Source organism: Gasterosteus aculeatus, chromosome X, assembly GCF_964276395.1.
Source record: "Gasterosteus aculeatus chromosome X, fGasAcu3.hap1.1, whole genome shotgun sequence".
Classification (NCBI taxonomy): Eukaryota; Metazoa; Chordata; class Actinopteri; order Perciformes; family Gasterosteidae; genus Gasterosteus; species Gasterosteus aculeatus.
The window spans coordinates 2,379,642-2,397,303 of NC_135698.1; the positions used below are offsets into that span (position 1 = coordinate 2,379,642).

The 17,662-nt window shown below is 47.0% G+C and overlaps 1 protein-coding gene across 36 annotated transcripts in view; it reads left to right on the forward strand.

Moving 5' to 3' along the window:
- The window catches only part of LOC120808937 (liprin-beta-2), a 48,452-nt gene that overhangs the window by 7,093 nt on the left and 23,697 nt on the right, over nucleotides 1–17,662 (forward strand). For 16 of the 36 annotated variants that reach the window (XM_078082286.1, XM_078082289.1, XM_078082290.1 and 13 more), the window contains exons 1-5: nucleotides 1,399–1,491; nucleotides 5,705–5,811; nucleotides 7,869–8,071; nucleotides 14,556–14,642; nucleotides 16,751–16,864. In XM_078082286.1, the coding sequence (XP_077938412.1) occupies nucleotides 1,436–1,491; nucleotides 5,705–5,811; nucleotides 7,869–8,071; nucleotides 14,556–14,642; nucleotides 16,751–16,864 (567 nt within the window). In that variant the 5' untranslated portion in view covers nucleotides 1,399–1,435. Of the gene's footprint in view, nucleotides 1–1,398; nucleotides 1,497–1,564; nucleotides 1,695–5,704; nucleotides 5,812–7,868; nucleotides 8,072–12,144; nucleotides 12,432–14,555; nucleotides 14,643–16,750; nucleotides 16,865–17,662 lie in introns of those variants that run through there. The other 20 variants (XM_078082294.1, XM_078082306.1, XM_078082307.1 and 17 more) reach the window with 9 other exon arrangements.

Below are 17,662 nucleotides of genomic sequence, written 5' to 3' on the forward strand. Positions count from 1 at the left end.
TGACAAAAAGGGGGTCAGGTATCCCCTGACCTCATGGTTCCTGTAGGGTTTAGCGGAGAATACTCGCGTGTCGGAGGCCGCGGCATTAAGTGTGCACATCTTAGTGGCGTTGGCCTCCTAAAGCTCACAGGGAAAACGTTGCCCTTGCCTCCCGTCGCTGGCTGTTACTCCCACGTCGGCCACCGTCTGCAAGTCACGCCCTCACTCTCAGGCCAAAATAGATTACGGCGGAAATGAGAGCAGAAGTGAAGTGACCGGCGCGCAGAACAGCTCACAGTCAAGGAGGAAAGGATCTGATAATACAAAGAGATGGATGTCATGCTCTCAGGCAGGAAACAGAGCAGTGCGGACGGGGGGGGGGGTCACATGTAGTCCTGCTCCCCTATCAGCCTCACTTCAAAGGAAAGATGATGTCACAGGGTTGAAGGCCACAGACGGCGCTCCGGGGGTTAGGGTTAGGGTTAGCCTAACCCTAACCCTAACCCACGGATGACCTCTTAACCCTTCTGCTTTCTGATTCATAAAGAGTGACTACGAAGAGCACATGTGATGCTTTAAAGCTGCTCAGGCGCTGCCGACACGGATCCAGTGACCTTGTGTGAGGTCAAAGGAGGTCAGTTCCCCTCTGCTCTCTAAACCTTTAACACGCGTAATGGTACAGTGGTGTACAGATACATCGCGTCCTTCAGGGGTCATTGCGCTACTTTGCGTTTCCAGATGCCAGCTCGTGATGTCCGGGTCAGGCTTAGTCAGGTCTGAGCTTTGATATGAGGCCTTTTTATGTGTGAATCTGTAATGCGCCTCTGCTTGGAACCAACCGCCTCAGTAAAGTTCTGGCTCAATGGAGGAAAAACAACAGCTTTGTAAAAATATTATATTTTTTTTTTACCACATGAAATTAGTGAAAACATGTGTGATAAACAACCAGCAGCAACAATTAAATACAAATTGTCAATAGAGGGGAGCTGAGAAAGACAATTTGATTTGATCATAATTAAATAACCCAGAATATGATTATGCCGTCTTTTGAACACTTTTAATTAATTTCTTGCTCTCCATGTTTTGGGGGAAATTCAAATGATGCAACTTGTCAAATGTTCAGGAATGATTGAAGCCTGAATATGGATAAAGACAAAGGATGAAAAAGGTGTTTCCACTCTTAACTCTTTCTGACAAATGAGGAAAGTTGTATTCCGGCCGTCAGACCTACAATGAACATGTATTTAAACCAGACATCCGACTCCAGTGATGCAGAGATCAATCCGATCGGCTGCGGCGTCCAATTTGAGTGAGCGATGAGCGACGAGGCGGGCGTGTCGGCCCGCTAAACCACTTCCTGGTCGGCTGCCGTCACGCGTGCTCACGCCCCCGCCCACCCGTCTCCCTGTCCACCCCCCTCACTCTCTCCCTCCCTCCCTCCCTCTCTCCCTCCCACATGTCTTTGCTTCAGTCGAGCAGGGACCGGAGGGGATTACGGCAGCGGACACACAGGTGCAGTACGTGGAAAATACCTCTACCTCTATTACCGCGCGCAGGCGCCTGGCTGATTTCCTGGCACGGCACGTTACATTGATAACGGAGCTGCGCGTTGGGACCTTGACTGGCTCGGTCAACTCTTCCCACCATGGAGTCGGGAGTCCAGTTGCGGGAGGCGTGCTGTGTTTTGGAGGCTCAAAGTTGAAGCACCAGTCTTGGTTTGTGTCAACATGGAAACTTGTTTTCTGCAGTAAGGCGGTGACGCATTACGCTGTTGTGCTCTAAACGGCTCTTTCAACAGTTTCGGCTTGAGGCCCAAATAGTTTTTACTTCAAGGAGCTTTTTTCACAATCTTGAATGGTGAATCTTTATTATTTAGCGTCTAGTGCCTGAATGACAAATTGGTAGGTTGAAACCATTCATCGGAAACGGCAGTAGACGCTACAGAATACGATACGTCCTATCAGCACCTGATAACATGTGAAGCGGCCCACTGTTTAACACAACAAACTGAGGGACAACTTCCCTTTCCACTCGGGAGTCCGAGGTGTCGACGCTGAGGCAGAAAGAAACAGGTTGCGTTTTGTCACGTTGACAAACTTGTTTTTCCGGAGTGTATCTCTGTGAAACTGCTTTTCTGTTGCTACGCCCGCAGTGCCTGAGACCCAAACGACACAGCGCATGTGATTTAAGAGATAATCCTGCCGGTTCAGTTTAATAGGGACGTATTATTTGCATTCTTTTTATTTGTTGAATCGTGACACCTTACAGTAGGTCCCAGGAAACATCGGGGGAAACCCACTTCGTAGCGGCTTCTGTATTGTACCAACCCGACCGCACGACGAAGAGAAACAGAATTATAATAAAAAAGAATGAGTACTAGTAATATCTTGGGGGGTTTCTTTATGTGTATGTTTGTTGTTTAAATAATGTTTGTTTCCTATATCCTCCTCCCTCTTACATGAAACGGTTCAGCTCAGTTCAATTCGTTTCCAAATCTGCAATTTAATATCCAGTTATAGATTCAGTTGTGTACTTTTGTTTGTTTACTTTTGGGGTAGTTTTAAAAAAGAAATCTGTGCTACTACAACTCTATTCTCTATTCTAGAAAGATACCCAGTCATTTGTTGAGAGAGTGGCTGCAGGGTTTTTTGGGGCTTCAGAATCTCGAGTGCGAGATTTGGTTCAGCGGACGACTCTTATTGGGAACTCCAGGGTTGTGCCTTCAAAGAAACAATCCTAACTTGAGACTGTTCCTGGATTGTGAAGGGTAAATGGAAAACAGTGAGCTATCAGATCCTTCAGGAACTGGGTCTCTCGGGCTTTGCGCTCTCCCTTCTCTCCTCTCTCCTCCCACCTCAATGGCCGCCGCGCTCACCGGGTCACACGGAGAGGATCTGTGTCTGAACCGTGTTATCTCACCACACGGGGTCCCCCAAGGATCTGTCCTGGGTCCCTTCCTCTTCTCTCTGTGCACCAACTGTCTCGGCTCTGTCGTCCCCTCACGTGGCTTCTCCTACTTTAGCTCTGCTGATGAAAGTCCCCCTGAGACACAGGTAGCGTGACCCTCAGCCAGTTTAAGAGACATCTCTCAGTGGAAGGCCGCACACCACCTGAACTACGCTTTCCTTCCATGGAGAGACTCTCCCACCAACGGCCTGACCTTTGACAACCCCGTCCTGACCCCCTCCATGACTGCCAGGAACCTCGGTGTGACACTCGACAGTCCACTTTGCCTCAGTGCCAACATTACAGAAACAACGCATTCCTGTAAATACATCAGGAGAATACGTCCCCTTCTCACCCAGAAGGCGCTTCAGGCTCTGGTCATCTCAGCTATTGTAACTCATGGCATGGCTGGCACCGACTAGGCGTTGTTCCCAATCACCCTCCTAAAGGTTTCTCCATCCTTGATGAAGCTATTTAGTCTGTGTCGGCGCCCAATCTGGAACCCAACCGAGACCCCCCCCCCCCCAAGACGGCTGCGTACTGCTAACGGCTGCTTAGTGAACTCGTTGCACGGAGGAACCCAGCTGGTTCCCACTGCTCTCCATCACAGGGACACTTACAGAGGTCGGAGGAATCATGACCGGTATGATAATGGCTCTTGTATTTAAGGAGAGACAAAACTACCCACACTTGTCAGCTTTAGAGCAGCCGATGAAATTATCATCAGCTGTAAGCCAAAATTCCAACGGTACAATAATCTTGTAATACTGGACAAATATATCACAGTAGAGTAAGTATAATCTTCGATGTTTCCATCAAGTGAAATCGCGGCAGTGAATCCAACTCCTGTTCTATTGCATCAACCTTCATGACGTGCGGCCGTGTGTCACCTTAAGTAACCAAACTATTACTGAGGTAAACAAACACTTACAATGGTTACGTCCCCGCTCAAGAAGCACTGTCCAAGACCCGGCAACACTGATAGCAAATGCTCTGTCCTTGCATTCCTCTTTTGCATGTGTTATCAATCATATCTATTCATACCCTAATGACAGCAGGTACCACGCACTGTGACACGTGCCCATCATGCAACATCAATATAACATTCACACATTGTAGGCACAGTTTGCGCGGCTTGCCAAAGGAGACATGGACATGGACAAGTGGTGCCGGGGTTTGAACCGTCGATCCTCCTGATTGAAGGGCAACCGAGCCCACGTAGAGGATGACGTACCTGGCACAGGCAAACTCATTTCTATCTACCGTAATTTCTGGACTATAGAGCGCACCTTGAAATATAATCCGCACCACCTAAATTTAGAATTTAGAGTCGTCCGTGCCGGAGAGGCCTTTTCGTCTCGAAAATGGATTCAGATTGGTGGCCAGTAACTTAAATGGCGCATCATATGCGTTCCTACGTGTTTGAATATGATGCGCAAAATGGTTGTTCAATCAAACGTCTGCCTCGACGCGTAAAAAAAAACACTCTTAATTATGGATGTAATTATTAACTTAATCTTTCACAGGGGTATGAACCTGGTTATAAATATGAGGTGGCCCTGTGAGCACATTGAGGAACTCGTGAAAAGAACTAGAAATACAAAATCACCATTCAAAAAACAGATTTTTCACAACAAACACAGAAAAACCCAGCAAAAAAAGAAGGTAAAACACTGCGTAATACAAAAAATCTCTGCTAGACACAAAAAAACTAAATGTAGAAAAAAAAACCTATTTAATACAGAAACCCACTGAATAAAATGAATAGAAGAGTTAAATTGCACAATGTAGGGGACAGTGGACAGGACTGTGACAGTTTGTCTCGTCAGCTCTGTGCTGATCTCTAAATCAGCACCTTTACACACACAGTGTCACAATTGAACAGACAATCATGTCGAGGCAACAATTCCATTGTTTACCTGCTTGTTGTATCGGTGCTTAGTGTCATAACTGTGCTGTCATCGTCTGTCTGGCTATTTATACGTTTTAAACTAATAAAAGGCCCCTGATTTATTTTCAGATACGCACATGTGCATCCATACGCACTCATTATGGGAGCAGAAGAACGCTCTGACCGTGGTTGGTGGTTATGAGCCATGCTTATGAAAGTTAATATATGTGGCGCAGGGGTAGAGCACCCCTGGGAATTGCGAGGTTGGCGGTTCGAGCTCCACGGCTGCTCCGTGTCACGTGTCGAAGTGTCCCTGAGCAAGACACCTAACCCCTAATTGCACCATGGGAAAAAAGAATGTTTAAAAAAAAACATCTAAGTCGCTTTTGGATAAAAGCGTCAGCTGAATGACCTGTACTGTAATATATAAGAGGTATTTATTCTCCCAAGGCCTTTGTAGATTACATCACTAGCCCTTCCTCTTGATTTCTGCCAAGTGAGGCCTGTCTGTCTTTAAGTCAGCATGACAGCGGGTGGAGAGCTTGGAGGAGAGATAACGTATAAAGTGATGAGTGCAGGGCCCAGAAGCAATGACAGCAGGGGGGAGGAGAACAAGGATGAAGGGAGAAGCAACGTCCTGCCTCGAGGTTTTATGCGGTGTTCTATCTATGTTGCATACATGGGTCACAGACGCATGAGAATCCAATGAACTCCACAGCTCACACGTCTAATGTGAACTCACGGTTCTGCTTCTGAGAACCTCTCTAGTGTGAACTAGTGTCACTTGTCATATTATTCCCCTTTTTGATATGTCAAAAATCCTCTCCATAGCATTCAAAAAGTATGCGCTAAGCTGCTGTTAAATCCAATGGGTTTTTCTTTCTTCAGAACACCGGAGGACCTTTTTGAGCTGATGCTTCCCGCCATCACCATGGAAACGGAGGCCAGTCATATGCTGGAGGCTGCACTGGAGCAGATGGACGACATCATCGCAGGTAATGGCTAAACAACAGCGTAATCTTTCTGACGACGTATCTTCTTGAGAAATGGTCCCACGGGTTGCAGTGTTGCGTGAGTGGAAGTCACTTGAGCCCACATGCTAAAGTCTTATTCTATTCAATAATATTTGTGCACAAATACTCTTTATGGTTCCCTTTAGAGAGCACAGTGCTCTGCAGATTACAGTCGAAGAGGGAAATTGTTCAACGTTGTCTCCCTCGCTGGAGCAGCAAAGCCTGGACGTGTCCCTTGACGGGCCCGTAGTCTCTTACAATGCAATATATACCAGTGACTTGCAATGCATTGGTGCTCCTGGGAGCAGAGGAGACGGTATTATGGTTTCTTCTGTTAGCAGTGTGTGCAAAATACAACTTACTGGTTCCTCAAATGAAAGCTTGATCCTACTGGATTTCCTTTTAACTAGTGGTTTCTTTAGAGTAGACTTCCCTGAGGGGGGGTAGTAAAGAACTCTGCCTTCTCCGTTTGTTCAGAAAGTAAATCTGGTTACCTTCCATGGTGTATTGACTTTTTATTTTTTGTCAGGGTGAAGTACTCATTTTTTATCTCAGAAATCTCACTGATTTGCTCCCCAAACCTGAAAGTCTGTTTGAGTCTTGATGATTTCTTGGTGTGTTTATTATTATTATTATTATTTTTTACTCAGTTCAGTTCAAATGTGATTATTTTGCGTAGCTTCAGCAGCTCCGTCATCCTTTAGTGGCCAGAAGGAGAGGTTTTCAAACTCAAAGTTTTAATGAGATCACAACTCTTTGCTGTCCTGCTCTGAAATGGTGGAACGGGTGGAAAGGCACCCTAGTTCTGTCCTGGTGAAGGTGAATAGAGAAACTTCTGCATTTTGTGCAATATGACAAGTTGCAATTTAAAATAAAATTCAGTTTTATTCAATTTCAAGTTGAAAACCACATGTTGGTTATATAATGTTATTCCCCCCCCCCCCCCCCCAGGATTTACTGCCTATTAATTAAATAGCAATTAGCAGAAAGATTTCCGTTTTTTCTAAAACACCGTCACATTTTGTGTGTAATTGCGTCCGTGTTGTACACGTGTGCATGTGCTGCCTCGCGGATTACACAGATCATGTGACACGGGGCTAAATGTTGAGTGGGTAAAATCTCTTCAACCAAAAGAAATGGAGGGGAGACGCACCGTGAAGCTCATTGCATGCTGACCTCATTGAGTGCTCCGACTTTGTGTCCCCGGCTCTCTGGGAGCACAAATGGAAACGCATTAAAAATCCCATTTCGATAACATCAGCCAATCACTAACAAGAAATTAGAGACACTTATCAACATCATTTAGACGTTTTTGCCTTCCGTTTTCTCTCTGGTTACGGACCTTGTGGGACTCCACCGGTTAATGACTGCCGCCATCTACTGTTGTGTTACCGCGATGGGCATTAGATTTAGAGATGAGTTTGCTATTGACCTCTCAGTGTAACAAGTAAATAAAGTACTCACAGTTTTGTGTCTGACGCAACAATATCCAATGGATTTTAATGTGTTCATGTCTCGTTTGTTTCAGTTGACTGTCACAAACTGAGGAACCAGATGATATTCACTTTTGTTTTACATTTAAAAAAAATGTAATTCCTTTAAACTGATTAATTAATTGTCAAAATAATTGGTGATTCATTCATACATTTACGATTGCAGTATACATTCATGTTAACTTCTCCTTAAGTGGCCTACAGGTATTTTGTTCTATAATGTGCAGGTCGTTTTCAGGTCATACCTGGATAAGAAGTGTGTTTAGTGTACACCAATGACCCTTTCCCCCTCATGCTTCCTTTTATTCATGTATTTCAGTTCTTCTACTCTGTTGTACAGAGGCTGCGCGAAGACATTAAGCAGCCACAATTCGCCGAGTGCCTCCAGATGTGTGTGAGTGCCAGGGAAATGCATGGACCTCCTTGGCGATTCTGCTCTCCTAGTTTGGAAAGCTGCAGCCTGGTTGTGCGTCCCGTGTTGTCGTCCCAGTTCTGAATAACGGTATCGATCATCTTTCTGCATTCCCCCCCCCGCACACCCTGCAGGTTCCGAAGCGGCGGAGTTTTCCAGCAGCGCGTATGAGCCGCCCTCCCCACTCGGCGCGGCTCCTCTGCAGGTCGTGCAGTTGGCCGAGGACCTGAGAGTCGCCCTGGAGCTCCGACCCGACCGGGACGAGAGAGCCGGCCTCAGAGCTCAGCTACCTCGGGCGACGGCACAGATCCTCGTAGACTGGCTGCAGAGTGGAACTGTGAGTACCAAGTGAACGTCCACCTTGGGTGGACGATACCAAAATTATGACTTCGAAACAACACCTGCCAAAATATTACGGTACCCGATACTTACGATACGATACCACAAATAGGATAATGGAATATATTTATCTATGATAGTAATAAATAAAACATCTGTGAGGTTCCTTTTTTTACCTGGTATCTGTTTGACTGTCTGTGGGATGAACAATGCTTTATTTACTTAGTTTGATTTTCTCACATTCATATTTCCTTAACTAAAAATAAAAAGGATTAGGTGAAGACCGACCCTCAGGCTCCACCAGCATGTAGCCTATTGCATCAAGTGTGTATTATTTGGTACAATTGTGTGTGCATTCTGACCTCATGATCATAAAGGCCCACATGAGTGAAATTGTAGATTGTTTTGCATGTATATATTTCTGCTGGACTATTCAGGAACTTATTTGGGGTCTTGCTTTCTCTTGTGTTGCTTGATGTTTGACTGTTAGGAAAGTTGTTGTCAAGCTAGCCAACAAAGCTACGGGGCTGCCAACTCTCACGGTTTCCCCGTGTGACACGCGTGTTTCCATGTTTTCACACGCACTCACGCCACACATCCAATTTATTACGCTAAAAAAATAAGATCTGCGCTGGTTCATGTAAACGGCGCATCTATAACCCGATTCGCTGCATGTAGCGTAACTTACACCCCCCGACAGCCGTAGCTTCACCCCCAACGTCTCACTCCAAAGTTTAGTTAAAAGTGTCCCTATAACATTACAAAGAAGCCGACTCGAGAGCACTTCATACTAGCATCAATATGCAAGCGTTTTATAACAAGCTTGCTAACATTGCTAACGAGATGTCTGCTAGCGGCTAAACTTACTTTGTTTATGACAAACTAGCAAGTCAACAATTTTCCAAACACAGTCAAACATCAAGCAAGCTCAACACAAGACAAAGGAGACGACGACATTTCCTCTTTTCGAGACCTAAAAAATGCGTCCGGGTAAAAGAGGACGTGTGGTCACCCGAGCTAAGCTAGGCTAGGGCTAATGGTGTTAGGCTGTATATGGGTGAGCAGTCTGCTACGTGAGGGCGCGTCTCCCCCGATAACTCGCATGTGTGTGAGAGCTGCGCAGTCGATGTGTGCAGGCGGCCTCACACGGAGCGGAACAGTGCTCCAATTGCATGTTTTCTTTGAAGTACCGGTACTAAAAATATTCAAAACCGTATTGTTTTCAACGTATGGGTACCGCGATACCTTTCTAGTACCGGTCCCCCGTGCAACACTACTTCCACCTCGACGTGACATGAGGTCTCATTCGTGGTGTAGATGCATCCAGGTCCTCTGGAAACGTCTCACTGACTGTACTCATACCGCATCCTCTCATCAGAAGAATCTGGGAGAACCGTGTAACATTCTTTCAGCGCGGTGGACTGTCTGAGCTTTCTGACGGTGGTGATTTTTAGTGGATTCAGTGGACCGTGTTGTTGTTGTGGTCAACAAACATTGGGACGAGTTACTAAAAGCTCCACAGAACAACTGAGACGGTACCTTTAGACCTTTGCCTGCTCTATGATGACGGACCTTCAGCCTTTCAGGTTCCTTCTTCACTTTCACTTCTCATCAAGCGTTTCCGTCCAGCAGCAGCAGTTGTTTACCGTGACCGAGCTCTACCACCCTGTGCACCCCTCTGTGGACACAGTTAGCTGGGGGTGTGCCCACGTTCCATCACACACAACACAACAACGCTCTTGTTGTGGCCTGTGTAAACGCGGCTTTTGTGATTCTTCATTATATTTCAGGTAAAATAAGTCCCTATGTGTCTGTTCCGCTGTGCCGTGCTGCAGCGTTTGCATTGTAGAGGAAGGAGACAAAGGAGAAAGGGGGGAGCTTCTGGACGGGTTCCATTAAGTTGTCCTCGGAGACTCTATTACAACTGGACTATGATCGACTTCCTGTGCTGCGCTGCCTCCCTCACACCCCGAGTCGGTCCGGCCTGGGTCTCGGCGGGTGGAGGTTTGGGGAGTGAGTAGTTCTTGCAGAAAGGGAGGTGCATGTCCATTTATGCATTTATGAGTGCATTTATGAATTTTGTAGTCATTCCGGAATGAGACGGGGAGCCAGTGTAGTGAGTGTCGGATGGGTATAATGTTCTGCTATTTCCGGACTCTCATCAGGATCCTGGCAGTGCTGTTTTGGATGTATTGTAATTTCAGTACATTGTTGCCAGTGATTCCAGTTAAAAGTGAGTGACAGCAGTCCAGTCTTAAAATAAAAGGCATGGACAAGCTTCTCTGACAGGGTCAAAGTGGGCGGAGTTTGGAGATGTTTTTGAGATGTTAGAAGGAGGTTTTGCACAGGTATTTGATATGGTCATTAAAGGTCAGCTGAGGGTCAAACCTAACTCCCCGATTGGTAACTGTGGAGGAGAGGGCTACGACCTGACTGTCGAAGGTGGGATGGATAATGGAGGATGACTGAACATGGTGTGGAGTGCCAACAAGAAGGGCTTCGGTTTTGGAACTGTTTAGCTGGAGAAGGTTGTTGCTCATCCATGCCGTTATCTCCCCAAGACGAGCGCTGAGACATGACATGGCGGCAGAGGGGCTTGGGGCAGTCTTGATGTAGAGCTCCACATCGTCAGCATAACAGTGAAAGGACATTTTCATGTTTGCTGATGACACGGCCGAGGGGCAGCATGTAGGTGATAAAGAGGATGGGACCAAGGACCGACCCTTGCGGAACACCACAGGAGACAGACGGCAGTCTGGACTTGCCTCTTCCCAGTTGTTGTATAGTTGCACGCTCGCGTGTAGCGAGTGTTACCGGCAGAGGCCGCTGTTTCCTGCCGCACGGAGGTTTTCCACATGCTGAGGAGGAAAGCGGGGTTTGAGTCCCCCATTGTTTCCACAGCAGATGTCTCACATGTTGCACACGATCGCTGGCCAGCCTCCCTCCTTTGGTTCGTCTTTTTTGTTTTCGAGCTCTCTCCCCTTTTCTCCCTCTATGTGTTATCTAGTCATCGCTTATGTTTCAATTGTTCTCTTCAAGTTCACTTTTGTTTTGCTGTTGTGCTTTATTGTTTTTGTGTATTTTGTCTTCGTCCACTTGGAGCAAATGATCTTCTGTCAGCCATCTGTAGTCTTGTTTCCTGTGATCCAATGCATCTGCTTAACAGAAATGACATGAAAGAGGCATTTCAGACGTGTCTCATGAGACCAGCTGCGGTGGACTCCCAACAAACTTGAATCTTCAAAATTGGTCCTCAGAGTAACAGGATGAAAGACGTGCGTCTCCAGGGGATCGTCTTCAGTCGAACAGGAAGCAGCATCAGAGGGCATTATTGGCAGGAAGTTGTGACATCCTGTGACTGCTGCTCATTACCGCTGACCCAGAGACAGTAGCATGTCTTCACAGGCTCCTGTGCTCCTTGCTGAGGCTGTGGTAGCACAAAGGAACAGCCGAGTGGGATAACAATCTTTTATCAGCATGAAATACAGTCCGTGTATTTTTCAGCTTCAGGTGTTCAGGTTAAGCAAGGACCATGGTAGCACTCCAAACAGTAATCCTTCTTCTTGCTGCAGTGTAGTCAGACTGCCTCAAATGTGTGGGTCACATGGTGCACATGGGTCACATGGTGCAACCCATCAGCTGTAAACGCTCTTTCTGCTCCTCTGCAAATATGCAAAGTTTGAATTTTGTTATATAACAAATGACACATGTCATTTCAGGAATAAGGTTCACACATACATGCATACATGCAATTTGCCTGACCCTTGATCACTAACAAGAGGTTCTGTGCATGTTGGGTTTGTGTGGAACGTGTGCAGAGGGTCACAGACGCAGCCTGAGATGGATCCTGCGCGGTGCCCGACATTACAGCCTGTTGACGCTCTGGGTATCTCAAGCGAGGGAACGTTGACCAAGACTGCTGTGAGGGAACGAAGAAGAAGAAGAAAGAAAGAAAACAGCCCGCTGTCCTCTGCAGGGGGAGAGAAAAGTAGAAAAACAAAGAGAGAGGAGGAGGAGGAGGTGGGGTGGAGGAGAAGAAGGGAAGAACTGCAACTAGACCGGAGCACGAGAGGAGGAGCGAGTGACTGATGAAAGCAGAGATCAGAGTGAGGGGGGAGACCGAAAAGACGGAGGGGGGCTGATCCCTCTCAGAAGGCACATATCATAAAACTCCCTCCTCCACAGCTGTGAGCGGCGCACACACTTCCATGCAGAATCTCCTCATCTAGTTTCTCACACACACACACACAGCATGATAGGGTGGGACAGCGGCACAGAGGAAACTAGAAGGGCAGCAATGGGCCGGGAACATGGAGACTCCCATTGACTTCCACAGACACTTCTCCTGGCTCAAAAGGGTGAGCGCCAACGTTTCGTTTGGCTTCATTGGACCATTTCTTTTCATTTTCCTTTCCTTTCCTTACTTCCTCACACCACATTCCCTCTTGTTGAGGAGGGTTCATATACTTATAGGAAAAAGACGCGGGTAGTTGTTCCGGCTCTGTTGATTTATTATGTTCATGTCCTTCGTGTGTTATTTCCCACACTGACTTTTGACGTCATTATGGCTGCGCGTGTGTGTCTGTGTGTGTGTGTTTGTGCGTGTGTGTGTGTGTGTGTGGAGGAACGCAGCTTTACCCTTCGGCTGACTGTTATTAACACAGAGATCTCTCCGTGTGCCGTTTGGGGTGTGAAGAGTCTTCGGTTTGAGCTGCTTTCTGTTGTTTAACAGTTTGTAATCAGATTGTTGAAGGTAAAATAAGTTTCCACTACGTTTGTGTCATTTTGTCAAAAACCTCACATTGGGCTTGAAACATTGATCTTTTAAACCCACAAACTATGTTGATGTTGAATTCATCATGCAGTCAGTTGGCTCACATTAATCTAACGCTTGCTTTTGTAACTTGGCCTACGGATTTGCACGAGGGCCAAAAGCTGGACGACTTTTGCGCCAAAATGAAGACTTTTGTCCCTCTTTGTCTCTTTTAATGGTTTGTTTGATCACATGCTGTAGGCTGAATGGTCAAACTATTTTCTCGTGATAATATATCTCGGAACCCGAGCAAATGTTGGCAGCGTCACATGGAGCAATGTGACGTTCGCTGCAGCGAATAGTCTGTTCCCCCTGTTCTGGGTTCCCCTTGAACACCCTGGGACTTTCTCCTCGCTAACGCGGTTAGCGTTAGCACGGAGAGATGGACGTCAGTGTGCATCTGCAGGTCCGCTAAATGAACGATGGTTTGTGAACGTCGCCGCCCTGCCTTCGAGTCCTCTTGAACGCCGATAGTCAGGCGGTGCCCACGTCGTGCAGCTTTTAGGGTCCACGTAGAGACACAGCGGTGTGACAGTGACCAGTTTTAGCAGAAAGCTCAGGCTCTGCAGCGGGTATAGTGTGTATTATGTGCATTTGCAGTGACATATGGAGCCTGTTTGTGAATCACTGAGCGTGGGTGCAGTGCTGGATGTTGTCATGCATTCCTGGACACCGCATGTCATGAGGAGTCCGTCCCACTGTCACGCTGCTCAACGCGCCGCTCTCACTCGCAGGGACCCTTTGACTACTTCTGTTCACCATTACTACTTCATAGAATACAAAATATACCAAATATTTCAAATGTATGTGACAAAAACTCCAAAGAAAGAATAAACAACTGGGCTCAGTTAACAAAAACAAAAAATGCCCACAAATAACCTTTTGCATGGGTATCATTGAAATGACCTTTGGCACAGAAAAATAAAGGGTGGTTGTGGACATTTTCCCAATGGGGTCCACAAAACGTGCAACACTGGAGCAGAGGTGAAAAGCAGTGATGTCATGGCCATGTGTGATCAATAAGTCAAGCTAAAGATATTTATTAAAATGAGCGGCATGCTTTGGCGCTCGTCCCCTCTCTGTCTCGGCTGATAGACGGACGGAGCAGACGGGCCTGGCTTCCTTCATCTGCCCCTTTTAAGCGCCGCGTCACCTCTGCAGTCTCCGATTGGTTAAATAACTAATTTCCCTACGAGGATTTCTTCTTTCTTCTTGTGTTCTTCTCATTAGAAAATGTTTGCAAAGTGATTTTGAAGTTGTTCAGTTAGCAGCGTGAGGCTAGAGTTTGAGATACAGGCTTAAGATGCAGATGTTTAGCTTCTATCGTCATGATAGCGGCGTGTCTATGTTCTAAGGGTTCTACATCCTCTGCTAGAACCTCTTCGCATTTACCGCAGTGAACTGCACAATGTAAGATATTCATGTGTTCGTTACTATGAACAACCATGAAAAAAACTGACATTTGCAGCTAGTACTAGTTACTAGTGTTTGCCCGTAACTCCTCCTGTCGGTGCTTCCAGCACTGTTTTGGTCTCCACCACCCACAGAATGAAACTCAATGTTTTAGGTGCAAAATGCACCTGCAAAATTGCGTTTCTCTTGAGAAATCCTGATCCATGTTGCGAATAAACAAAGGTTCATTTCCACGTCTCTCTGTGTCTCCATCCAGGTGGACTTGTGTTCTCCAGCCAACAATGAAAGCTGCCAGGAACGACTGCTCCGCCTAGAAGGGGACAAGGAGTCTCTGGTGCTACAGGTCAGAGCCGTACCGCTTAGTACCTTCTTTTTAATACGAATCACTGTCTTTAAATTTGCTGATGTATATGTCTGATCTCAATACGTTCCTTTGATTGAGGAGTAGATGTCAAATTTGTATTTTGAATAATTCCTATATTGTAAATAATGTCACAATAGAAAGTGTCGGGTTTCCTCTTGTGTTTTTTCTTTTGTAACATGACCCTGTAACGTGGCCCCTGAACCTGGTCCTGTGACGTAGCACTGTAACATGGTCCCATGACATGGCCCTTTAATGTGGTCCCGTTCCGTGATGTGGCCTTGTGACGTGCGTGGGCCCTTGACGTGGCCCTGTAACGTGGTCCCGTGACGTGGCCCCTTAACGTGGTCCCGTCCCGTGACGTGGCCCCATAACGTGGTCCCGTGACGTGGCCCCTTAATGTGGTCCCGTTCCATGATGTGGCCCTGTGACGTGCGTGGGCCTGTGACATGGCCCCTTAACGTGGTCCCGTCCCGTGACGTGGCCCTGTAACATGGCCCCATAACATGGTTCCGTGACGTGGCCCTGTAACGTGGTCCCGTTCCGTGATGTGGCCCTGTGACGTGCGTGGGCCTGTAACATGGCCCCATAACGTGGTCCTGTGACGTGGACCTGTAACATGGTCCCAGGACGTGGGCCCTTAATGTGGTCCTGTGACGTAGCCCTGTAAAATGGTCCCATGACGTGGTCCCTTAACGGGGTCCTGTGACGTGGCCCTGTAACATGGTCCCAGGAATGAGCAGCAGTCACAGGATGTCACAACTTGGCCAATAATGCCCTCTGATGCTGCTTCCTGTTCGACTGAAGACGATCCCCTGGAGACGCACGTCTTTGATCCTGTTACTCTGAGGACCAATTTTGAAGATTCACCCGTTCTCCATCTTGTGAGGAGAACGTGCAGCATGAAAACCCCAAACGTCCCGTTTGATTCCATCTCTGACTGTGTGCTGCATGCCCCCCGCCCCATGTTTCCTGTCTGTCTGCCAGCGCACATCTGCATTGGATTCATTCAAATAGCATCATAATTGTTACTCCGGCTCAGTTGCTTTTCTTGGAAAGTTCATTTGAGTCCGGAGGGTTTGACGCCACGGAGAAAAACAGCTCAGCTCCTAGTCTGTGATCCTAGAACTGAATATTTCCTAACAAACGTGTCCAGACACCTTAAACCTGTCTGAGCAGGTGTTTACAGTAACTACCAACATCGGCGCCCAAAGCAGAAGATTGTATAAGTGTGCTCTGCGTGATGTCTGCAGGCTCTCCTGCTCTGCGTGATTCTAATAGCTGAGATCTTGACCAGCTGTCTGCTCCGGGCCTTCAGGAGGGAACACTGCCTCGATTGTGTGCATAGGTGCTTTTTGTGTATAAAATTGATAAAAATACATAGCTTTACTTTTTTTTTTTTGCGCCCTTCAGTTTGTAATACTGCAAAATATAAAAATCAACCAACAGGTCCATTAGGGACCTTACACACATGCTCTGCTGACTGTTTGTTTTCTACTGTTTGTTTGGCGCGGGCGTTTAACGCACCACCCTACTGGGTGGCGCTGGTTCATAAACTCCTCACATTTGCCCCCCCCCCTCACACACCTGCTTGTTACACATCGCGCGTCTTAGCGCGGCTGTGATTGGTTGACGTTGGAGGTGGACTGGAGTTCCTCCTGAATGAACTGGCTGCCGGCAGGTTCCCTGCCACATCTTCTCTTTGGGTGCCGCTCCTTCGAGACTCTTGTTTGTGTGAGGTGTTGTCTCTGTGTGTGTTGGCATTTAGTTAGAGAAGCTGAAGGGACTCAGAGTCGGTAAGTAAAGTACATGTGTTTTCTTCTGGAGTAGACGTTTGCCAGGATGAATGTGCCACTGTGTGGACACAAGGAAGAGAAAGAGACCAGATGATGTTGGTGATAAGACCGGTTTAGATTCGTGTTTGGGTGTTGATGAAACTTGGGTAGGTGGTGTTTTCATCGCCACCACATAAACGTGTGTCTTCTGGTTATGCAGCAACGATTGCATCAGCGGGAGCTTTCTGTGAATTCAGCTCGGCCTGTGGATGTTTTTCTAATCGGGAATGCATTTGTCACCATTCGCAATTGTAGGTGAGCGTCCTGACTGACCAGGTGGAGGCCCAGGGAGAGAAGATCCGAGACCTGGAGAGCTGTCTGGAGGAGCACCGGAAGAAACTGGCTTCCACTGAAGAGATGCTGCAACAGGTGAGGCCGTCACACGATCACGTCTGTGTCACACAAGTGTAACACAAGCGTCTGTAGTTGTTGGAAGATGCAGATGATGTGGCCTGCGTGTGCCAGAACAGTCCCATTTAAAGCTCAAGGTCCAGATACGACATGGAGAACACTGCTCGCTGGTTGACTGTGGGACAGCAGGGTTGTCCTTCAATCAGAACGGGGGTTTCGATCCCGCTAGTCCCTGTGAATGTGTCCCTGGGCCAGACCCCAAATAGCTCCCATAGCTTTAGCTTCTGCGTATGGATGGGTTTTACGATGAAACTGCTCAAACTGAAAGACCGATAACCATCTGGAGATGTCCAGCCACTCATTGACCCATCCTGTGTCTGTAGAGGACCTGAGTGTGTGTGTGTGGGCCAGCTAAACTGTATTACTTTATTCATTCATGTTGAAAACGGGACACATGCTCCCAGATGTTCCAAACGATACTGTTATTTAATATGAATAACGGATAATCACGAGGAAATCAATCAGCCCCTGATCTTGTTAGTGTACTTGTTTTTTTTAGTTGAAGAGGGGTCAACGATAGCTGTGCGGATGGACTGTACATGACTAAATGAAAGGAGTGGCACAGTATGACTTTAGACTGTGGACCTCGTGTGACGGATCCCCTGGAAGGGCAAAGCTTCTCATTGCGCCAGAGCTTTAAATGTTACAACAATAACCCTACCCCCTGTATTCTGAAGGAGACCTCTTTGGTACTCTAATGCTCATACTTATATAACCGTACTGTACATGCCGTCCTGACGCTATAAGGGTACCTTT